The following is a 24,643-nucleotide window of genomic DNA, read 5'->3' as shown; positions in this document are numbered from 1 at the left end:
ACGAAATAAAAAGAACGCCAGTGACTGACTTACGGAAAATTTAACTTCTGCAGTATTCCAAAACAACCCACAACAGGCGGTGGTTTAACGTCCCGAAGCGACACAGGCTACGGGAGGACACAGTAGTGAATGACTCGTGGTAAATCTGGATGCCCAGGGGGTAAGTAATGTGTAGTGATTTCGCAAAGGATGCGGGCGCTTTTGCGTTTTGCTTCCGACCAAAGGGACGCCTCAGGGAGCAATCCTTTCTCCAATGCTCTTCAACGTTGCTCTCATGCACCTGCCGGAACAACTTAGTGCCATAAAGGGAATCCGGCACGCCCTATACGCGGATGACATAACCATATGGGCAACGGAGAGAAACTTTGGACAGATGGAGGAGGCCCTCCAAGAGGGTGCCAGTACGGTTCAAAAGTATGCAGAAGAATGCGCACTGCGCTGCTCCCCGGACAAGTCGGAGCTCCTCGTCCTGCGAGGGAAGGGGGATACTGCATCACTGGAAATGTCGGTCGACGACACACCCATTCCCGAGGTGGGAACAATACGAATTTCGGGGCTGCTCATTAACAATAAGGGTGTGAACGCAGCAGCGATCAACAAGTTCCGAACGGTGTGCGAACAGGTCATCCGTATGATATCTCGGATCACAAGCAAGAAAAACAGCATGGAAGAACAGGATACCCTAAGAGTAACACAGGCCTTTGTCATCTGCAGGATAGTGTACGTGGCCCCGTACCTTCGTATGAGGAAGACCGATCTAAGCCACCTGGACGCTATTATTAGAAACGCTTATAAGAAGGCACTCGGCCTACTCATGAAAGCATCTACGGAGCGTATGTTAAAACTAGGGGTACACAACAAGTCTGATTAATTGATTAGCGCCCATCTTACAAGCCACGTAATGCGACTGGCCACAACTACAACCGGCAGCAGGGTCTTAGAAGATTTAAACATTAGCTTTCCGCAGCAAGTGGCTGGGAGACCAGATGTACCTAAAGAGTTGAGGAGCAAATTCCTTACGCTTCCGCTTTCCAAAACCATGCACCCGGAGCATCATCATGCTGGACGAGAGGCGAGGAGCAAGAAGATGAACGAGTGCTGTTTAAGAGAAGAAGGAGCCTTCTTCGTGGAAGCTACGGGTCCTGTACAAGGAATATCAACAATATCAGTGGTGCACCAACTGCAGGCCGTGGACGGGCTTTAAGTTCGTAACGGGGATACACAGGCTATGGAGGAAGTAGCGATTGCCCTAGCCGCGACGCACTCCGTATCGAAAGACATAGTTACAGATTCCCAGGCGGCTTATAGAAACTATATGCCTGGCAGAACCACGCCGCTAGCCTGCAAGATTCTCAGTCAATGTAGGACTTCAGCTGAACGGAAGGATTTAAGGAGTTAAAGAAACGAGCGCGCACAGGCTTCGGCCAGAGATTTATTTCCCCTGAATCCTTCTCCGTCCTCCCTTACTGATTCAGGCTCCCCCTCTCCGTTTTCAACATATTCAGAGATATTACAGAATTTGCGCCTTGAAAGGCACTCCCGCGGCCCACGAATGGTGTAATTAAATAAGAAGAATGTCACCTTCGAAGGCTACAAACTATGTCGTTCAATAATCCAGGTAAGCTTCACGCCATTGAGCCCGAGTACGTTTCGGCACAGTGCAATCTTTGTGGCCAGAAGAAAAGCCTATACCATATGGTATGGGCTTGTCAGGCAAACAGAAGTATTGACATCATAAATCAGCCAAAGCGGGAGGGCTGGGAGGCGGCCCTGTCCAGCTCGGACCTCGAGGAACAACGAGCCCTCGTCGCCAGAGCACGGGCAGCGGCTTTTACAAAAACGTCCCGGACTAAGGACCCGATCAGCCTTTCCTTAAACTAAGTCATTGTGGCTTTAAATAAACGTTTTCATCATAACCATCGACCAATTGAAAAAAGAGTCCTCCAGTTCAGCACGGAGTGCAGTAACCACCGAGTTGTAATAAAGTGGCTTGTGTTATAACGTTCACATTACTTAAAAAAAATTGCGCCTCATAACATATACGTTATGTACATTTTTTTTACGCAGCAAAAAAAAAAGCTGTAAATACCAAAGTGATACCCCAGTAATTACTAAATGAAGACATAACAAAATATTCACATTCATCTTCAGGAAATCGGAATGCCTTAAAGCAATGAAAGGCAGCAGGCTAGGATATACGGATATGATCCGCATCGCATGAACACTTATGAACTAAAGAAGCGGAAACTGTCGCATGATTGAGGATTGCGGTGCATTTTGCGCTATAGTATTCGTCAGGGCTACGGAGTGTAATAAATGTCGAAGTCCTAGTTCTCACCGAAGCCAGACCTCTTATGCACGGATGCAACCCTACAGACAAAGGGCACAAGAATGAGTGAGTCCACTCTATGAGGGCCTCGGGAATGAAACCACCGGTGTTGATGCTAGTCTCACGCCACTAGCGTTTCAAGATTAGGCTAGTTGCTACTATCAAAAGAAAGAACACAGCAGAAATGAAGTTACCATTCACTTCAGGTGACTAGTTTTTGAAGGTTAGGTTAGTTATTAGTAGCAAAGAAAAAACACAGCAGAAATGCAGTAACCTGTCTCTTCATGCCACTAGCTTTTGCAGGTTACGTTAGTTATCAGTAGCAAAGAAAGTACACAGGAGAACTGCAGTCACCTGTATCGTTATGCCACAAGTTTCTGAAGGTTACTTTAGTTATTAGTAGCAAGGAAAGGCCACAGCAGAAATGCAATAACGTGTCTAATCATGGGACCAGCATTTTTAAGCACAAGAGAAAGGCAGGAACATGTCTCCTAATTTGGTAGCTATTAGTAGCAACAAAAAACACAGCAGAAACGCAGTAACTTCTGTGTTCACGCCACTAGCTTTCCTAGGTTAGGTTAGCTATTAGTAGCAAGAAAGAACACAGCAGAAACACAATAACCTGTCTCCTCATGCCACTAGCTTTTGAAGGTTTAGTTATTAGTAGCTAAGAAAGGACACAGTATGTTATGAATGCAGTAACCTGTCTCGTCATGCCACTAGGTTTTGAAGGTGAGGTTAGTTATTAGTAGCAAGGAAAGAACACAGCAGGAACCCAGCCACCTGTGTCATCATGCCACTATCTTTTGAAGGTTAATCCAGTTGCAACATCCTGTAAATAGCAAAAATTGTGACCCCTCGCTCGGTTCATAGCATCCTTATAATGAAACAGCACAACTTTTTCTTGCAGAGAAGTAGGTAGAGCTCATGAAGACAGCTTTATCACTTTCTCGCAGAAAACTGAAAATAAAGCAAACGCAGTACATAACACCAAAATCTCAATAAAGAGATGTTTTGCGCCAAACGTGCACTTTTAGTTTCTTAGCTACATTGATTCAGCTGAACATCGGAAGTGGATATTAAGAATACGAGCGTGCTCAGAGATATCCACCGCAAAAAAAAAAAAAACTTGTTAGTTCTACCCCCCCCCCCCCCCTACCCTGTATTTCAGGCAAAACCATGCACGATTATTCCAGTGAGGAAAATGTTAAGCTGAGCAGTGCAGTATTTCACGATTTGCGGAAATGTGATTTTCAGTTTTATGCTGAGGATTTTAAGTTATTACCAAGTTCTGCATATGTCTAGCCTTGACTGCAGTTTTTTAGTTGTGCCCTTCAGACCATGGACCACAGAGTCATGTTTGCATCTGCTACGTACAAAATCATGTGCAACCGTACTCACTTTCGGCCATTATTTCTGCATGGCCGAGTCAGTAGCGGCTGCTGGACGACAGCCGGCCTTCGGCGGCACCCACGTGATGATAACAGTCCAGACACAAGAGGCGTCCGCGGCTTGGACGACAGGCTGGCCAGGAGCTCGAGCTGCCAATCAGGACGAAAAATCAAGAACGCCAATGACTGAGTTACTGAAAATTTACCTTCGCAGTGTTAAAAAAAAAAACTACAACAGGCGGTGATTTAACGTCCGAAGCGACGCGGGCTACGGGGGACACAGTAGTGAATGGCTCAGGGCAAATCTGGATGCCGGGAGTTTAGAAATGTGCAGTGATTTCGCAAAGGAGGCGGGCGCTTTTTCGTTTTGCTTCCGACGAAACTCTGTCGTCTCGACCGGATTGAAAAAGAAGTCCTCCAGTTCACCATGGAGCACTGTAACCACCGAGTTCTAATGAAATGGTTTCTGTTACAACGTGCACATTACATGAAAAAACTGCGCATCATAGTATGTACATTATGTACATAGTATGTACAGTATGCTCGTTTCATTTATTCCGACTACTCACCTTTTATTAGTGTCACAGCGTTAAAAGCTCGTGCTGGTCTTGACAGCCTTTCCCATTGTCGTAAACTCTCCCGATTAACTCTTTTTCACAAAATTTACCATCATCCATTGCTTCACGACGACTGTTGCTGAGTACCAGTTATTGCTCTTTTCTTGCTTCTTTTTCTTCCCTGTTACTCATGTTAAATGTTCCTTCTATGTATAAAATTTGCAATTTTTACCACCATCTATGTAATACCCTCGTGAAGAGGGCCTTTAAGGGTATCTTAAAATAAATGAATAAATAAAATTTTGTGCGTTTTTTTACGCAGCAAGAAAACTGCAAATACCAAAAAGTGATATCCCAGCGATTACTAAAGGGAAACAGGACAAATATTCATATTCATCTTCAGGAAATAAGAATGCTTTAAAAGTGATGAAACGCAGGAGGCTAGGGTCTACCCAGGAACGATCCACATCGCACGAATACTTATGAATTAAAAACGCGGAAAATGCCGCATGATTCAGGAATGTGGTGCATTTTGCTGTGTAGTATTCGTCAGTGCTATGGAGTGTAAATAAATGTCGAACTCCTAGTTCTCACCTAGTCTAGACCTCTTACGTTTACTCTGGATGCAACCCCACAGAAAAAGGGCACAAAAATGATTGAGTCCGCTCTATAAGGGGCTCGGGAATAGAACCAGCGGAGTTGATGCTGGTGTGAAAAGGGTATAAATAATTATCAGGCTGTTCATGGCCATGGGTGCATTCCAAGCACAACAATGACTAATTTCATAGCTCTGCTAGTAAACTTCAGTTTCTTCCTGCAGGACTCCTGCAGAATAACACGCAAACTTCCCTTCCCGCTAACAAAGGAGCATCTAGAGGTCGCTCTGCTGGCTGGAACAAAGACAGGCTCTACAACTCATTTCGTGTTCTTCCCTTCTTATCATAAAACACTTCAACAGCAAAGTTCAACTAGGTCAGCAGCAGGTTTCCTGGAAGATGTCAAATCTGCTCTCGGTTCATTCGCTGTCGTTCACGCAAAACAACGTTCGCTCAATATTTGTATGTCACTTCTGTCTGATGAAAAAAATCTTTCTTGCATCTGAGGGTGTCAGGATTCTTCTTATTAAGAAGTTTAATTCGCCGGATTTTTTTTCCCGAAGAGGTAAGAACAGTACAATGAATCAAATAGACGCAGAAACAGCAGTGCGGCAGCTACTGGCACTTACTCCTGTTCATAGACGAAACAAAATGGCTAGATCTTTTCTAGTGCATGTTGTGCTTCTGAGCTGTGCAGTGTTGCACCGAAGGAACACCTGAAACTAGCGAGCAAAAGTGCTGATACAGATAGGAGTTAACGAAAAATTTTAAGTAATCTGCAATTCGCTCATGGCATCGCCTTGCTTAGTCATACAGAAGATGAACTGCAAAGCATGATCAATGAGTAAGACAGGCAGAGGAGGACAGTGAGTCTAAAAATTAACATTCAGAAAAACAAAGTAACGTTCAACAATATCGCGAGGGAACACAGTTCACTATTGGTGGTGAGGTGCGGGAAAAGGGAATATGTCTACTAAGGACAGGTAGTGATTATTGATCGGGATTATGAGAGGGAAATAGATAGAAAAAAGGGGGTGGAGAACATATGGGAAGTCCTTCCAGATCACGAATGGCAGTTTACGGATAACTGTCAAGACCAAAGTATACAACAGCTTTACCTCACTGGTACTCAGCTATGATGCAGAAAAATGAAAGCCGGTTTGGTTTGGTTTATGGGGTTTAACGTCCCAAAGCGACTGAGGCTATGAGAGACGCCGTAGTGGAGGGCTCCGGAAATTTCGACCACCTGGGGTTCTTTAACGTGCACTGACATCGCACAGTACACGGGCCTCGAATTTCTCCTCCAAAGAAATTCAACCGCCGCGGCCGGGATCGAACCCGCGTCTTTCGGGCCGGCAGCCGAGCACCATAGCCACTGAGCCACCGCGGCGGCTAACAATGAAAGCTAACAAAAAGGGTTCTGGTTAAGGACAGTGCAGCGAGATATGGAAGTTAGAAGACCGGAGTTAAGTTAGGAGACCAGAAGCAGGCACAGTGGTGAGGTAACAGACGCGGGTTAAAGGCAACCTAGTCGAAATCAAGAGGAAGAAATGGGCTTGCGTATGACATGCAATGTGAAGGCAAGATAACCACTGGCCCTTAAGAGTAACATAGTGGAATTAGAGCGAAGGCAAGTGTAACAAGGGGCGGCAGAAAGTTAGGTGGGTGGATGAGATTAAGAAGAGATTAACTAGCTGGCAAAGAACAGTTTTAATTGGAGAGGCAAGGGAAGGGCCTTGCCCTGCTGTGGGTGCAGCCAGGATGATGATGATGTATATGGGTCTAAAGCAAGCCACGTGACATAAGACGAATGACGCTGCATATGCTAGTGTTATACAATAAATACACAGAGAAAAGAATGTTTTTTAATAGAGCATGGACTGTTTGGTTGAGGGTAGCCCAAGTAATAAGTGCTAAAAGATTTTCAGGGCAAATAATGGCGCAAGAAAATTCGCGTACTGGCTCTTTGCCAGACATTCAGGCGATAATTATTTATTGCGAAAGACTTTGATGAAGGGAGTTTTTATTGCAGATGAGTTTTACCCCTAAGTTGATGCCGATGATTATCTTACAAGAACAGACTTTAAAACGCAATTTTCATCAGTGGCAGCATTGTTTCGCCAAACATTGACAGCGACACAGTTCAGTAAAGAGAGAATGTTTAGACAATGGACTAATATTTATCAACTTCAAAAGTGAAAGATATTAACAGAAGCCAGTCGTCTACCGAGAGACTTGGATGCCGCTAATATTCGTAGTGAGAGACTTCCATAGCCAAATATATTTTCGGGGACGGAGTGTTTACAGCATTAAATATTTTGGGTAACACCTTCATGAATAAAAATAACTATGATGGTGGCAGGATTGATCGTCATCTCTTATCCAATTGCTAAATTTATAGGGAGAATTGGTATATCTCTTTATACATACCCGAGAGAGCTTTGTCCTTTTTAAAACTTAAATGCAATGTATACCAGGTGCTTCAGGAAGGACGGCCCCACTAATCCGAGGTAAAGAGTCCTTGTGGTAAACTGAAGCTTTTTATGGAATAGCAATACAAGTGTTTGCTGACGTCAGAAAACAGAATCATGTTAAAATTCGAATAATTATAATAGCTAACGTTTTATGCATTACCGAGCGGCACCTGATTGCACTTTGATATTTCTAGCCTGTGATTAGTAATAACCATGTCAGTTTTTAGGATTCTTAAATCGCGATAATCCTTGCCGATGTGGTTAAAATATTTTGGACCATTTCTCGCGACATCCGAAAACCATGCGTTTGTGGGAGGGCGCAAAGTGACATCAATCCAATTGCGACACTATGTGCCGCACGTGCCACGCGACACACTGAGCCCCGCTCGAGCTGCAGTGCTCCCCGCTGCTCGCAAATGTGTTGCTGCAGCACTGGTGATGTAGAGAATGCCACGTTCTACATGTCTAACGGAGCGTCGACTTTTAACTGGCGCAGCTGTGTGCCCTACAAGGACGCGGTTTTTGATTGGTGCGAGAAACGGCTCAAATTAATAGAGCCACAGCGGCAAGGGTAACAGTGTTTTCAGAACTGTAAAAACTGGTATGGCTACTATTAGCGCTCGACTACGTATCCCTAATTGCAATCAGGTGCCGAGGTGTAATAGTTTAAAAATGAACTATTAGAATTTTAGCTTTTCACTTTACTAAGTAATTATGACTTCCTTCTTTTTTGGCATCCACAAACGAGGCCATTACTATTCAGGAAAAAGCTCCTCTTATCTTCAAAAACCCTATGTTTAAAAATTATTAGCCGGCTTGCCTAAAAAACCTGGCATATGCTTCTCCCCTTTATGCTTCAGCTTTTTTTGACCAGCTAAGGATGCATAGTTGCGTTTTGAAAATGTTTTGCTAAAGCACTCAAAACCCCACATGCATAGAATGATCCTCTGCTTATGAAAGCATTACAAGAGTGCAGCTTTAGGTTTAAAGGAGCACAACCTGGCTTGGAATGCTTCCGCAGATGGCACAGTTACTCGCAGCAAACTCTTGTCAGTGCGTTTCGCGAGGATGTAGACATAGAAATAAGTGCGGGAAACAAAATTTGGCGGTTAAACTTCAGATTTTCTAAGTGAGCACGCTCAGGCATCGCCGTATTGTGTGCACAGTAAACTTGCAAATCGTGAAAAACAGTTAGAAGAATGGCTATAATTTCTACAGCAAGAGCAGGAATCCTCCGAAACCGGATTTCTACCACGACCGCAGATACGTCATCGCGCGTTCTCTGAAAGAAACCGCAGAGTGCACAATCGTACTAACCTCCTATCTCCCTTCATATCTTCGCTCACAGTGTACTTCAGGTTCACATACAGAACAGGAGAAAATGACAGCGCCTTTGCTTTCATAATATTAACCATCATCGAGAGCCCTTAATGACGCGCTTGGTTTCAGCAGCGGCTCTTTATGCGCGCTTTTTTTTCTCATTGCATATTTCCAATTCCACAATATAATATCATGCATTCAAACAAAAATTAAAAAGTAGCGCCTCATTTAGTTGAAGTAATGGTCCCTTAAGTGCACTTTGACCCAATCACTCCCAATTACGTTCAACATGTTCAAAATTTTCTGTGCGGAATAAGAAAAAGATTAGAGACCTGGTACAGTTCCAAATAGGGTTGTATGTATAGCTTTGTTAGGCGTCAACGGCATACTGAAGTGGTAAGAGAGCGCCCCCATTCTTGGGCTGCTCGCTTGATCCAATTGAACCCAATTATTCAGGGTGCTGCTCACCTCTAGGCACCAATTTTACTCTCCTCATCGTTGCAGTGGAGAGGAAGCGGGCCTGAGCTTCCGCTAGCACCCACGTGACGAATGCGCCCAGTGCTGCCAATGCACATGGATGGCTTCTTCCGTCTCAATGAGAGTTCGATGAGCTCGGACTCTTGCCACTGCTGGAAGACACAAGGAATAAGATCAGTATTCATATCACAGTGACTGGCGCAGCTCTAGAGAAGGCTTAACCAGTTTTGGGAACGTTTAGTTTAGTTTAGTTTATTGTTTCGTTTAGTTTAGTTTATAGGGGCTTAACGTCAAAAGCGACTCTGGCTATGAGGGATGCCATAGTGAAGGGCGAATAAATCTATTATCTAGAGCACTTACTGACGCACTTGGATTCAGTAACGTCAACAGCACAGTTAAGCGGTATGAGAGAGCGCCCCCATTCTTGGGCTGCTCACTTTATTGACTTGAACCCATATATTCGCAGTGCTGCTCACCTCTAGGCACCACTTTCACTCCCCTCATCGTTGCGGTGGCGAGGAAGCGGGCCATAGGCTCCACTGGCACCCACGTGACGAACGCGCCAAGTGCGGCCAAGGCGAATGGCTTCTTCCTTTCTGAATGAAGGTTCGATGGGCACAGACACCTGCCACTGCTGAAAGACACAAGAAAGAAGGTCAGTGTTAATATCATAGCAGCCGGCACAGCTCGCAAGACGGCCAAACCAGTTTTGAGAACGTTTAGTTTAGTTTGGCTTATATGGGTTTAACATCCCTAAGCACCTGGGGGGTGCCACAGTGAAGGGCGAATCAATCTACTATATGAGATTACTACTTAGCCTCTACACAATCGGCGACATGTGCCTACAAAAGAAACCGTGATCTATTATCTGCTAAAGGCAGGATAACACGGACCACAGAGGAGTCAAAAGGCGGCACATGGCACCTGCAATGTGAAAAATTTCGTTTTGTTTGCTGTATGGGGTTTAACGTCTCAGAGTGACTTGGGCTCTGAGGGACGCCGCAGTGGAGGGCTCCAGATGATTTCGGCCAGCTGTGGTTCCTTAACGTGGGTTAACATTGCACAGCACACTGGCGCCTGGAATTCCGCCTCCATCTAAATGAGAATGTCCCAGCCGGGATCATACCCGCATCTTCTGAGACAGCAGCCAAACACAATAACTATCGAGCCATCGCTGCAAAAATTCGCTTTGAGTAAAGTAATGGCAGTTAACGTGGGCATTAAGCACAGACACATATCTATCTTCACTTTCCTATCTGATTTGGACAAAAATCGGTTGATGCACTTGAACACGTGCTAATGCATGTCCCATAAGGCGCATTATTCATACTGCACAACACTGCCTCTAAGAACTAAAAATGAATGTAACTCGAGCATTTCATCCGGCGGTGGGCTCATTAACTACTTATATTTTATGCTGTGCTCGCAAGTAATTACATCCCATGAAAAAAAACCAAACAGAAAGGAAGAGTTACGTACTTTTGGAAAAGAACAGGTCTCCGAGAACCATCAGTTCTTTTCGAGACTAACCGCAAGCGGTTTAACAGTTTATCCCTATAAAAGTACAGTATAACAGTATAGTAGTGTAGTAGTATAAGAGTATAAAAGAAACAAAAGTCTTACTAAGCGCGACGTGACACGCGGGAGGAATTTTCCACGGGCGTGTTTGGAGCATTCTATGAAATGCAATTGACCAAAACATTATCACTTCTATGTCTGAAAAACAACCAATACGCTTATATCGTAAAATTCGCGCAAGCGCTCCCGCCCCCGCAGGTCGAAATTACTGGTAAAGTACGGGGGGTCCTATCCTGGAACAGCGCTGAAATTCAAGATGGCAGCGACATTTTTTTTTGCCAACTTTTTTTTTTGACATAAGCAGAGTAATAGGTACCAACAAACAGTGCCCACATTCTCTTGTTGGCCAGGGAACCGCAGTGACTATAGGACAGGACGAATTCATCTCGTCCTAACCGTCTTCCTTACCTGTGGTCTTCGGTTTCGCTAGTTTCATCACCTTACACTGTAAACAAAAATATACCCAAAAGGGAGTAAAAAGGGTGGCGGCCACCCTTTTTACTCCATTTGTGAAAACATTTACTCCATGAGTGGGGAGTAAAAAGGTGGACTGTCCTCCATTTCACTCCCATGAGGGAATAAGGGAGTAAAAATGAGGATTTACCAGAATTTACTCCAGTCTAGAAAGGGAGTTAATTGTGCCAAATACACCACCAGTGCCGAAATGGTGTAAAAAAAACACCAATTTGCGCAATCCGCCCCGCCACCTAGCGTCTCGTCTGCTTCTGGTCAGTCGTCTGATAACGGCGGTGAGTGAAGACCGCTTGGTTACCATCGTCGCCGGATCTCTGCTGACTTCTGCTCCTTCACGGGCGCCTGCCGCGGTACAAGATATCGGCTTGTCACCGTTTTCCGCTACAGTACAGTACATAATTGAATTGCTCCTGTGAAGCCTCCAGTGCTCTAACCATACCTAACTTTCCTTGGTTTGTGTCGCCACCCCGTTACAGCCCCCGTTTAGGCCTAATTCTCACAGGCTTTTTTCAGTGTGGTCCTAGCAATGTGTTGCATGATCATGGAACTGTGATAGAACATAGTGTCAACGCTGAGCTCTTGATTGAGCTCATGAGGCCACATTTTTCCTAAGCCATGTTTAAAATCCAAGCCTTAATGACGCGAATATGAAAGCAAGCACTGCCTTTTCCTACTACCATCAGGTGTATTTTGATCTTTTATGCTCTGGTTTTGGGTCAAATATAGCGTGGTGCATGACCGTGAAAACTACCCAGCGTCTCCTTTTCAGTTTTGAACTACTGATTATAAGGTTACATCCCTTTATCTACGAACATGGCCAACGAAACGAGCTCGTACAGCAAAAGGAGACGACAAGCAGACGACTCCTACCGCGTACGCCGCCGCTGGGCTAGCAGACGGCGGAAAGAATGCGTGACGCGGGGTCTAGGGCAGCGCAGTTTCCCAAGTTGGGTTAGCGGCGGCCCGCAGAGCTACTGCCCGTTTCCGCCGCTGTCACTGCTGTAAGAGTGAGCCTGAATGAGGATAAATAAACATGACGCCATTTTTGGGCTTCATTTCTGTGGGTAGTGAAAAATTTCCTCCTTTTTCACTCCAAAATAACTCCCTTTATACTCCACAATAACTCCCTTTTATAAGGGAGTAAATAAAAAACACCATACGTATGGAGTAAAAAAAACCTCTTTTTGGGTGTGCGTTAGAGGACAAGCCATTTACTCCCTTTTGGGTGTTTTTTTGCTAACAGTGTACTGCCGATCGAAATCGTGGGCGTCAGCATCCGGCAGCACCCACGTGACAACTGCACAACGGACGCTGCCGACACATGCACCGTCTGCATCCACAAAGAAGGTATGATCAAAACAGGCTCCTGCTGCTTTTGCTTGAAAACAAACATCAGTACCGCGATTATATATGTCCAGCAGCACTGAAGCTTTGCAGTTACCAAAGAACTGTTGGAAAAATAGCAGACTGGAAAATTGGCAGTATTCGCTGCAAGGAGGCGTCGCCAGTCACAGCGTTATGATTTAAATGCACAGTGCACCATCCAGCTCCTCGGACACCGTGAGACTGCCTAGCAGGGCTATCGGTGCCTTCATTGACTAAGCTCTTGAGTCCCAGCAGTGGAAATATTATCCGGAATGTTCTGCAGTGGAATCCCAGATGGGCAGTCTCGAAAGGAGGCTGCTTACTGTAAAAAGTGGTATATTAATGTATGATGGGGTAGGGTATGGGCAAGGTTTTGTAAGACATGATGGTATGGTTTGGTGTGATAAGATATGGTAAGGTATGGTAAGGTATGGCAAGGCGTGGAAGGTACGGTAAGGTACGGTATGCTTTGGTGTGGTGTGGTAAGATATGCTAAGGTACTGTAACCCTTCGCTGGACAGCGGGACTCATAAATCCCGCTTTTTACACAGTCATGTTTTGCTTTTTGGGCTCAAAACCGCTCAATTAATTTCACTTAAATTTCCGCTGCAACCTAGTAGATGTTGAAAGAAGCTTTTTTAGTAGCTATGTTGAATGTAGACGCGCGCTTAGAGCACGGACATGCGTCTGAAACGAACCGTTCCACTTGCGCGCGCTGCGTGCTGGTTTCAGCAGATTTTGGCGCTCTGTGCAGCCGGCTCGTTATGAACGATAAGTTTCAAAAGTTTTCTTTTTACTGACTAATTATGAACGATAAGTTTCAAAAGTTTTCTTTTCACTGACCAATTCTGAAATCTGCTTTATACATCATTGCCTTTTGTCCTGTGTGTACTTTTTGTAAAAAAAAAGTTTTGCGAAGTCAAATTAAAAGGTTGTGAGCAATATATTTCTTGAAGCATATCCACTATAACTTTGTGTGCCGCCCACAGTGCATGGGAGTTTCATTTTGCTTCATGCACGTAAGTCTCTGTCCACGCAGGAATTAGTTGAGCTGGTGTTCAGACTCCTGGACGTCTTAGGTGACAGTGAAATTTATGCGACAGCGTGGAGGATGAGGATGATGCGAATCCATCGTTGGCGACTCACATGTCCCACTTTTTTCGTGGTTATACTGACTTTTGAAGTGGAAACCTCGCGAATCAATTTCGTTTTAATTTCTACTGCCACCTCATGGATGTTCAAAGAAGGTGTCTTGATGGCTGTTTAGGAGATTGCTGAGCGGTGGCAGCACATACCTGCGTCTCAAGCGAACCGATCCCCTTGCGTGCGCTGCATGTTGATTTAGAACATAGTTAACCTGCAAAGTCTGTGACGTGCCCCTTTGTGCAACTTGCTTCTTGCCTTTCCACGAAAGTAAGTAGACAGCGGAAAGCACGCCAGTGTTCGTTCTCCGAATGTGAAATGAGTGCATGGATGTAGAATGACATTCTTTAGATTTTTTGTCTTAGAAAGTAGGGTTTTGTATGCTCTGTGCTTTGTTGCTTGTATTCCCACAGCAAATTCAAATCTCAAAACAAAACTACTTTTTTTCTTCTTAAGCGGCTCTCCTTCAGAGGTCAGTGGGACACATAGGTGCCACTTTCTCAAATGCACTCATGGCGCGGTGGGACTCCCCAAAACCGCTAACTCTAGAGAACTTGAATTTTGCATAGTTCATAAGAGGCTGATAAGAACAAGAATCCCACCGTGAATAGCCGGCGTGAATTGCTCCCAACTTCATGTCTCATTAAGGGGTAATGCAGTATGGCGTGGCAGGGTGAGGTAAGGTAAGGTATGGTATGGAATGTGATGAGGGCTTTACCTCTGACTAGTTAACATCGGCTCTAAAAGACGCCGCATGGCAGGGCTTCAGATTAATTTCCACGAATTGGGTTCCATGAATACAAGTTGACAGCAAAGAATGCGGCGCCTTGGTATTGCACAAAATATGCGTTGTTATATTCTTAAAAAATGCGTCGTTTCCTAACACATGAGCATCTGTTAAAAGGGGAGGCCGGAGTCAACGTGCCCAATTAGCGGTGGCGGTCAAAAAGCGCAGGTGAAATAAAACGCGTTTCAGTGCGTCACAGAGCAATTTCGAGCACCAAACTAATAAGCATACATTACCGTGATGGTAACTCTGGGCTTCGTGCGCACTTCAATAATTTCAATATTTTCAGATAGTTCATGCACAGAAATTCTAGACTAGCGTGTGTTTCAAGGGAAACTATTCATGAATGAAAATTTGTCATATATCGCGAGATTCCACTTCACAAAAAAATATCCGAAGATCTCTCCTCGGCAGGCTGGTATTTTTGCTCTTAATGTTTTCACTGTTGCCAGAAACGTTTCTCATTGCTTTTCTGTGGCTGTCTTAACTACTCAACACTTGCAATGAACAAACTCCTTAAATAAAGATTTCTTACGCACAGGAAAATTGAACAAATATCTTCAAAATTTGCATAACCATGCCTTATAATATTCCTGAGTTGCCTCAAAATAAAATAGGTGTCCATGAGTGCTGTACTTGTGGCCATTTCAATGCACAGACTGAAAGTTCCAAGCACCTTTTGAACCTACTGCATTTGTGCAGTATGAACACTGTGCAGTATGAGCATTTGTGCAGTTAGAACACATTTAGAGGGAGAATTTACTCATGTCTGAACAGAATATATGGCAGCACGGTTGGAGTAGACACAAAGCCACAAGGTGTCTTCAGGAAAAACATGACCAGTTAGCATTAAAAAAAGGATATAAATAATGCACGAAGCGCAAATTTTGCACCGAATGACATGAGAGAAGCAAAAAAAAGAAATCAGAGGAATCATGGTCCAGTACAATGCAGCAGCTTGATTTACCACGTTGACACGCCAGAGAACCAGAGCGCAAATACGCGTATTCCGCTTCACAAGGCGCACACGGTAGAGATCAAAATATTAACGAAAGCCAAATGGATGAAGACACGCTCTGGTGCATGGCCCACTGGAATCCGTAGCACAGGGCATGGGGCATAGGTCAGTAACTGCGTCCGGTTTCGTAACCGGTGCGCCAAAGTCGCAAAAACGCAAGCAGTATTTCGCTGCTTAGTTTAGAACTCTATATACAAAAAAAAATTGCCGACGATTATGTTACTTCCTGATGCGAAATATGAGCGCAGTTCATCAGCTGTTTCAGCTTTCTGATAGAATGAGGCGAAGAATTCGAGCAAGACATATATGTACAATTACAGGCAACTTATTTTAAACACATAATCCTTCCTCAAGAAATACTCCACTCTTGTCATGAAGGAAGCTTTGCGGTCGGACAAATACATGGCTAATATCCCCGACTTGCTGCACCAATGCACGATTCTCAAAGACGAGAGGTCTATGCAAGTATTTCGCGAGGTAGGGCTTTACGAACGAGAGGAACGGGATGTTCTCCCGCATAGACGGTAAGAAATTCCTGTTTGTCTTCATATCTACATTGAAGTCCCCACCCACCCTGCCACCCTTGCAGGTGTCAGATGGTTGATCACGAGAGTTCTATCATCGTTGTGAGCGCTAACGCATGCATACTAGATCTTTCTCATCACCCCACCTACTATCGCGCTCAGTGTGAGCTACATAGAGCGCGATAGTAGGTGGGGTGATGAGAGCTACACTGAGCGCGACAGGCACTTATAAGCGCGGTCCAGGCATATCCACTCACCCAGGGAGCCAGTTATGCGCACTTTCTTTAAAATTAGCAGAGTGTAAAACGTTGTCATCGCCAACAATGAACGCCGACGGCCTATGGCTTCAGCGCCGCGTTTCTGGCACAACGTTGTCAATGCCAACGCATGCAACGCACATCCGTAACTACCGCCACGTAGCTTAAAGCACCATTCAGGTGTCCACTGTTACAATAGGGCAGTTCATGTAGGGCTCGGTACCTTGAAACACCCGACGTTTTCTATAACGAGGTCACGTTCTAGGTGCTGTTTCATCGTATAAAAACGCTACAGATAATTATGTGCGGCACAAAATGCGCATTGGATGAAATAGTGCTCCGTAACGCGCGGTAACCATAGCGGCACAATCAGGGTTAAGGATTCGAGCTGTTGATTCGTCGAATCGAACGCGGTAAAACATTCCACGCGGCACAAAGCGCGCATCGGTTCAAATAGGGCTCCGTAACGCGGGTTCCCGTAGCGGCACAATCAGCGATATGGATTCGAACTGTTGCTTCGTGGAATCCAATGCGGGAAACATTCTGCACGGCATAAAACGCGCATCGGTTGAAATAGGGCTCCGTAACGCGGGGTAAATGTCGCGGCACAATCAGGGATATGGATTCGAACTGTTGCTTCGTCGAATCTACACGGTAAAACATTGCACGTGGCACAAATCGCGCATCGGTTCAAATAGGGCTCCTTAACGCATGGTAACCGTCGCGGCACAATCAGGGATATGGATTCGAGCTGTTGCTTCGTCGAATCGAACGCGGTAAAACATTCCACGTGGCACAAAACGCGCATCCGTTTAAATACGGCTCCGTAACGCGGGGTACCCGTCGCGCCACAATCAGGGATATGGATTCGAACTGTTGCTTCGTCGAATCGAACGCGACAAAACTTTCTACGCGGCACAAAACACGCATCGGTTCAAATAGCTTCGTAACGTGGGGTACCCTCTGTGGCACCATCAGGGAGACGCAGTATCGCTTGGTTCTATCGGACGCGATAGAAAATTGTACGCGGCGTCAAACTGGCTGTGGTTTTAATACATTTTAACGCAGGGCACCCGTCGTACAACAATTAAGATGACGCACTGGAAGTGGCTTCTTTCTAACGAATGGGACAAATTGTTATGCGGCCCCAGACAAGCATCGGTTCAAAGAGGGCTCCGTAATACTGGCATCAGTCGTGGCACAAGGGAGACGCGCTCAATGTGTCGCTTCGCAGTAAGGAACACGACAGAAATTCTACACGCCGCAAAACAGGGCTTAATTAGTTCAGATTTAGAACTTAACACGGGGCATCCGTCATAGCACAATAAGATGACGCTTTGCAATATAACTTCGTTTTAGCGAACACGACAGAGAAATATCATGTAGCGCCAGAGAAGCATCGGTTTCAAGAGGGCTCCGTGGTACGGGAACCCCTCGTGGCAAACTGTGACAACACATCCCGAAGTGCCGCTTTCGCTTGAGGAACGCAGCAAAAAATTATGCGCAGTGTCAAACAGGACGGAAATATTTCTTCGTAACGCAGAACACCCGTCTTAGTACAAGCATGGAGACGGGTTTGTTTCTTCGTATCGGTACCGACTGAAAATGTAATGCGATGCCATGGAGGCACGGTTTCAAAGAGCGCCGTTCCACTACGAACCCGGCGCAACGCAGCCGAAGAAACGCGCGCTGTCTGGCTTCGTCGTGCCGAATACGATTGAAAAATTACGTGTCTCCAGAGACACTAGAGCTCATAAGGTGCGATAATAAGGTGCGCCCGGCGCGGCAATTTCACGGCTACGCGCTCTCGAATACAATAGGAAAATCAATAGAACGCAAGAGACGCTGCGATTCGTAAGGCCTGACATATAGCCCGACGGGGCCCAACCACGCGGCCCAACCACGCAGACGCTCTTTATGTCTGACTTCTTCCCGGGAACATTAAAGCACATTTTAGGAGATCTCAGACGCGGATTGCTCGTAAGATACCTTAAAGGGAGCGCCTGGGTGTGACGGAACGACGGCCTCTCTAAGCCTTGTTTCTTCGTCTCGAACGCAAACATTTTATGTGGCACTATATACTGCGCCTGGGTCGTTGGGCTTGGTAGAGCGGGGCGCCCGGACGTCGCATTCTTGCTTCGCTGTGTCGCACGCGATAAAAATTTCAGTGCGACGCATACACACGGCCACATACCACAGCTCATGCAGCTCCATCAGATATCGGCTCTATCATATCGAATAGAGTACTCAGGTCGCAAAAAGGAAGCTCACCTGAACAATTCGTCGTGACATACAGAAGGATAGCGCAAAATGATGAGCTGTTAAAGGCGTCACAGAAAAAAAGCTTTTTAAATCACTCTACTTGCTAGCAGAGTAACGAACTCACCACTGAACGTTGACCGGGAATTCCGCATTCGTCGGCACCGCTGTCGGATGGACAGGTCCTTGGCACAGGCTGTCTTGGGCATGTGGGCGTCCGGAGTTCTCGAACATCCGGCAGTCATTCTACGCTGACGAGTCGTCGTTGTGACTGAAAGACGAATGGGAAGGAAACTGCACGGGCCTGTCCACTGGCTGGCGATGACCTGCAATCGCTGCCACGTGCAGAGTTAAAATGAGACGCACGAGAGAAGATTGTTGGTAGAGGCGCGTCCCTCTCGCGTTCTGCTTTTATAGCTTCGGCGTTAGGGGAACGTTTGTGACGAAAGGAAAGGCGCCGAAGTTTCGTCACATTTCGGTAGACACCCTAAACGCGCTGTAAGGGAAGGGAAGAAAGTGAGTGAAAGAACAGACAGACAGCTGCCTTCCCTACGTTCTCACAGAACCTGGTGTGGCTGACGAGGCTGTACCCGCCACGGTGGCTCAGTGGTTAAGGCGTTCGTCTACTGAGGCGGAGTACCCGGGTGCGAACTCGACCGCGTCGGCCGCGTTTCGATCGAGGCGAAACGCAAAAGGCGCCCGTGTGCTGTGCGATGTCAGTACACGTCAAAGATGGCGAAGTGGTCAATAATATGCCGGTTTTACGGTGGCAACGATCGTCAGCGGCCACGGCAATCTCGTGACCAATTTGCGCGGGCGGAGCATAGAAGTTGTCGAGGAATATGCGATCGCGTTAGCTTGCGTTGGAACAGAAGCGAAGTTTGTCATCTGTGACAGCAAAACTACCATAGAAAATTTTAGCAACGGAAGGATCTCGCCATTAGCGGCCAAAATCGTAGCCAGAGGAAACTTGATAGGCAAATTCACAACAATTTGGACTCCGGAGCATGAAGCCGTCCCCGGCAACGAGGCGGGCCACGAGCTGGCGCGAGATCTCTACCGCCGAGCCCCTACAGGGCCCCTCGATGACCGAGGGGGTGGAGAGCGCATACTTAAATAAATTCAGGGGCACTTTGACTGTCTAAAGTCCGTAGAGGCGAAAGCGTTTCCCGCACCACTTTGCCTACGTGACACTGGTGACGTCACGGTCATCTAGGTGGATACCAGAACCGCGCCGTACAGGAAAAGAGGAACGCCACCACCCGTTCGGCGCGATGTCTTCCCCTTTGAACGCAACGCTTTTTGAGGAAAGGAAATGGTGCACTAATTTTCTGTCATATCGGTGACCACCCGAACCGCACCGTACAGGAAGGGGGGAACGCCACCACAGGTTCGACGCGATGCCTTGCCCTTTGAACGGAATGCTTTTTGAGGAAAGCAAATGGCGCAGTAATTCTCTGCCATCTCGGTGGACACCCGAACCGTGCCGTACAGTAAGGGAGGAAGTGGGAGTGAAAGAAGAACGAGAAAGGGGGGCCGTAATGAAGAAACTGAAAACTGTATTTGAGGAAAGGAAATTACGCAGTAACTGTCTCGCATATCTCGGTGGACACCCGTCAATACGCGGACACATCTGCCGACACGGCTGTCGACACGGATGCCGACGCGGCTGTCGACGCGGCTGCTGACGACAGTATGAGGCATTAAAGGCTTTCGCCTTAATATGGGAAGACTATGTAGCATTATAGATTGAAGCGTATAGACTGGTAAGATCGCCAGACGCGAAGTTAAACAATCAGTCGCGTGGAGGCGACTGCAAACTTGTACGTATCCGCACCCGATAATGGCGAACCACATGTTCCCCGATGCCAGGAGCGATAAATGTAACCTTTGTGGCGCGAGAGGGACCCTCGACCACATAATATGGGAATGCCCGTACTCTCCCGGGGGGACGGACAATACAGAGAGTAGACACCTGGGAGACCCTGGTGCGCAGCTCGCACTCTGAGCTCCAGCTCCTGCTCGTCCAACTGGCTGAAGAGTCTGCTGGGACCCAAGACCTCCTAGCCTGCATCTGAGGCGGCGGGACCCCCGCAGCGCGCCCGGGCTGCGGCAAACGCCAGTGGGGTACCAGACTAGGCATCCCACCTAGTGGTTGTAAGGGCGTGACCCTTCAAGTCACGACCCCCAACACCTCTCCCTATGATTTAATAAATGTTTTCACCACCACCACCACCACCACCACCCTTCCCCTGACTTGCGTGTCGGGAGGTGGGTAGATCACCCTATCCATTGGACAGTAAAGGTTATTCCATCCATCCGGAGACTGCCACTACGGCACCTCTTTCTTTTGGGTGTATTTGGGCTCCTGGCCACCAGGGCTTACGAGGTAATGAGGCCGCTGACGCGGCTGCCCGAGCGCTTACTCACCGGGCTCCTCATCCCAGCTCTTCTGGCTCGGAGACTAACCAGCCGCTGCTGCGATTCAAGGATATTATAACGCATTATAGCGACATCCACCGCCTTTTCCCGGCCCCTGCAAAGGGGCTGAGTAAGACGCAGGAGCGAACTTTAATGCGCCTGCAGACAGGTACTCTACTCTGTCCTGCAATCTTAAAGCATTACGATCCTAACACGGATGGGCGATGCCCACACTGTGGGGAGACCTGTGATATCTTCCACATGGTGTGGGCATGTACTCAAAATCCCCACCTCCCCCCTTCCCCTACCCCTTCCAGAGAGGCATGGGAGACTGCCCTTCTCAACTGCTGCTCGCTTGAGTCCCAAAGGGCTCTGGTGAAACGGACTAGGGACGCCGACCATGTAGCGGGGCCACGCTGTGGCTCCCAAACTCTATTTCAGTAATTAAAAGTTTTCACCACCACCACCACCACCTCTTTCTTCTTTCACTCCCGCCTTCCTCCCTTCCGTTCCGGCGCGGTTCAGGTTTTCCACCAAGATATGTGGCAGATACTGCGTCATTTCCTTCCTCAAAAACCAATTTACCAACCGTTTGCCGCAGAATTCTAGAAGTGTGTGATGAGAGGCTAGTTGGTAAGACATACTGAAGACACAAAACTACGCAGGAAACAGGACACAGAAAAGAAGCAGACAGGACGAGCGTCCTGTCTGCTTCTTTTTTGTGTCCTGTTTCCTGCGTAGTTTTGTGTCTTCAGTATGCCGCAGAATGTTCCGGGCGGTGTCATAACGATTCGTCGTTTCATGCAGCATTAACATACTGGTTTATGGTTTATTGGGGTTTAACGTCCCGAAGCAAGTCAGGCTATGAGGGACGCTGTAGTGAAGGGCTCTAGAAATTTCGACCACCTGGGGATCGTTAACGTGCACTGACATCGCACGGTGCACGGGCCTCATTAACATACTAGTTAAAGCCTAGTTCGCGGCAGGGATTCGAACCGGCGACCTATAATGGGAAGTTGCGTGTCATGGACGCGGCTCAGGTGTTCACCAGGAAAAGTAAGACTGCTGCATTTCGTTCCCTAAAAAAATGGCTGAGGCTTAGCTAAGGTTAAGCCTAGTCAGATGCGAAGCATATTGATAGCTAGGCTTGGTAATACATGGCTTTCTTTGGTTGAATACTTGGTCATTTTAATACAACCACTAGAATCCTTCGTCGTGGGGGAAGACAACGGCATGGCTACAGCGGAACGCCGACTAACCCCGAGACGCGCGTTGGGTGAGCGCCTGGATTTCCACGGAAGCCGCGTCCGCCTGCCCGGTGGAGCGAGCGTTTCACCTACACCGAGTGTGAACGCGCGTGTTCGAAATGCGCGGGAGTGTGACGTCACCATACCACGTGAATCACACGGTGTGCAACCGCAGTGACGGCACAAGTTGGAGCCCCGTCATCATCATCATCAAAACGTTTATTTCCACCGAAATGAGACTCCTTTTTGGAGCCCCCGGCACGCAGGCCTAAGGGAGCCCTACTTAGGAGCCTCGCAAACTAAGGTCTGGTGAAGACACATTGTCTCTTCACGGCCTCAGCCGCCAGGCGGATGGCTTGTTGCTGCTTAGCGGGGTCCTCGCTCCGCAGCAAGGTCTCCCAGGCTTCTCTGTCTTCTATATTTTGCTCGGCGCCCGGGCTTCCAGCACATTCCCATATGACATGGTCGAGAGTGCCCCTCTCCCCGCACGTTATACAATATTGGTCTTTCTCCTCTTTGGAGATTGTTATGTATACCCAGAAGGGGCTTATATGATTCCCCCCTTGCAATCTTCTCCACGCAATTGCCTCCTCTTTTGCGAGGGAACGGTCGGGCGGCGGATAGACCCTCCTGCTCAGCTTATAATGTTCCGTGATCTCGTGGTATGAAATTAGGCTATCTTTCATGTCTATGCGGGAGGGCTGCTCTGCGGCCGCCCGGTGATAGAGAGCTCGGGCAAGCTCGTGTGCAGCCTCATTTCCTGCAATAGACTCATGCGCTGGGATCCATATTATCTCTATGTTACGTTCTATCGGCCTCGCCTCGAGGACGTGTTTGGCCTCTTCCGAGATTCTTCCTTTCGCGAAGTTTCTTACTGCAGTTTTGCTGTCACTTAAAATCGTCGTGGCCTTGGTACCGACGCAAGCGAGCGCTATCGCCAACTCTTCCGCCGCATTGGCATCTCTCGTGCGGCTCGAAGCCGCTACCGTTGGTACTCCTGCCCCGTCGACCACAGCGGATACAGCCGCCCCGTGCTGTCCGCACTCCGCGTCTACGTACGCCACCTGGTCTGCCGGTCGCTCCTTCATCTTCCTCTCGTAGGCCTTAGCCCTATGTTCTCGCCTTTCCTTGTTATACACGGGGTGCATGTTCCGCGGCATAGGTGGGACGCATATCTTGGCCCTGATTCCTGCCGGGATGTTTACCATCTTGTGCGTGCTACTTTCTGGCCGGATTCCTACCCATTCGAGTATTGTCCTGCCCGTTTCAGACTGGCCGAGCCGTTCTAATTGGGATATCCTCACCCCCTCTGCCAGCTCAACCCATCTGTTGTGTACCCCCATTTTTTCAAGCCGCTCCGTCGACGTAGATATCGGAAGTCCCAGAGCTCGCTTGGCGCATTTCCCCAATATTCTATCTACCTTCTCTATTTCTGCCTTGTTCATGTTTAGGTACGGCGTCGCGTAGCAGATCCGACTGATTACGTACGCCTGCGACATTCTCAGGAGATTCCTTTCTTTTAGTCCTCGCCCTTCTACCGCTACCCTCCTGAATATGCCTACCACTTGGTCTGCATATGTGGCTAATTTCTTTATGGTATTGGTGTTGTTGCCTTTCTTGTTGATAAACATGCCTAGGATCCTCATTTCCTCGACCCTGGGCACCTCCAGGCCTCCCACCACCACTTTAATTTCTACGTCTCTCTTGTTCCTGCTGTTGCTATAGTACACGAAGAGCTCCGACTTCTGCGGTGAGCACGCCAGGCCTCTTTCGGCCGCGTACTTCACCACTACGTCTGCTGCCCTTTGAAGACTCCACTCAATTTCCGCGTCGCTTCCGTTATTCATCCACATGTTTATGTCGTCCGCGTACATGCTGAATTTTAGATAAGGGATCTTGTTCAGCATGGCCGGGAGACTTCTCATCGCTATGTTGAATAAGAAGGGGGACAGTACGGCGCCTTGCGGGGTACCTTTGCTGCCCAGCCTTATGCCGGGGGACTCTGCGTCGTGGAATTTAATCACCGCCTTCCTCCCTTGGAGAAAGTCCTTGCTGTAGTCGTATGTTCTCTTGCCCACGTTTACCTCCTCCAGACCTCTGAGCACCGCCTCGCGTCGGACGTTGTCGAAGGCCTTCGTGAGGTCAAGACCTAGGATCACCTTGGCATCTAATCCTTTCTTCCTCTCCACCTTTCCCTCATTAAAATTCCTTTCTCTCTCTTAATCCTTTCTTGTCTACAATGTCATGTTTGAGTCTGAGCATTACATCCTGCGTGCTGAGCTTAGGTCTAAAGCCCACCATCTCGTGCGGCCATAGGTTTCCATCTTCCATGTATCTCGTTAACCTCGCTTGCACTACGTGCTCCATGAGTTTCCCCACGCAAGACGTTAGCGAGATCGGTCTTAGGTTTTCCAATTTTGGTTCTT

At 47.3% G+C, this 24,643-nt stretch overlaps 2 protein-coding genes across 3 annotated transcripts in view; both read right to left on the bottom strand.

The window, feature by feature from the left end:
• LOC149327955 (uncharacterized) overlaps nt 1–19,138 on the bottom strand; it is a 59,785-nt gene extending 40,647 nt beyond the window's left edge. For both annotated transcript variants that reach the window (XM_089563043.1, XM_089563044.1), the window contains exons 1-4: nt 18,677–19,138; nt 9,621–9,778; nt 9,136–9,296; nt 3,731–3,870 (exon numbers count right to left, since the gene is read on the bottom strand). The gene's annotated coding sequence lies outside the window, so the exon portion shown is untranslated. The remainder of the gene's footprint in view (nt 1–3,730; nt 3,871–9,135; nt 9,297–9,620; nt 9,779–18,676) is intronic.
• A 3,347-nt stretch (nt 19,139–22,485) lies between these two features.
• Nucleotides 22,486–23,716, bottom strand: LOC149327954 (uncharacterized). Its single transcript, XM_089562631.1, has one exon. The coding sequence runs from the start codon at nt 23,714–23,716 to the stop codon at nt 22,517–22,519; it is 1,200 nt and encodes a 399-aa protein (XP_089418757.1). The 3' UTR covers nt 22,486–22,516.
• Between the last annotated feature and the right edge of the window lie 927 nt (nt 23,717–24,643).

The sequence above is a fragment of the Amblyomma mixtum genome, chromosome 10, assembly GCF_055824585.1.
Source record: "Amblyomma mixtum isolate Tamu chromosome 10, ASM5582458v1, whole genome shotgun sequence".
In the NCBI taxonomy this organism is placed as follows: Eukaryota; Metazoa; Arthropoda; class Arachnida; order Ixodida; family Ixodidae; genus Amblyomma; species Amblyomma mixtum.
Note: the sequence above shows the minus strand (reverse complement) of the source record. Positions and strands in the feature narration are given on the sequence as shown.

Bases quoted from the DNA above. Each gene is read 5' to 3' on its own strand.
- LOC149327954 (XM_089562631.1), bottom strand. From the start codon at position 23,716: ATGTCGCAGGCGTACGTAATCAGTCGGATCTGCTACGCGACGCCGTAC.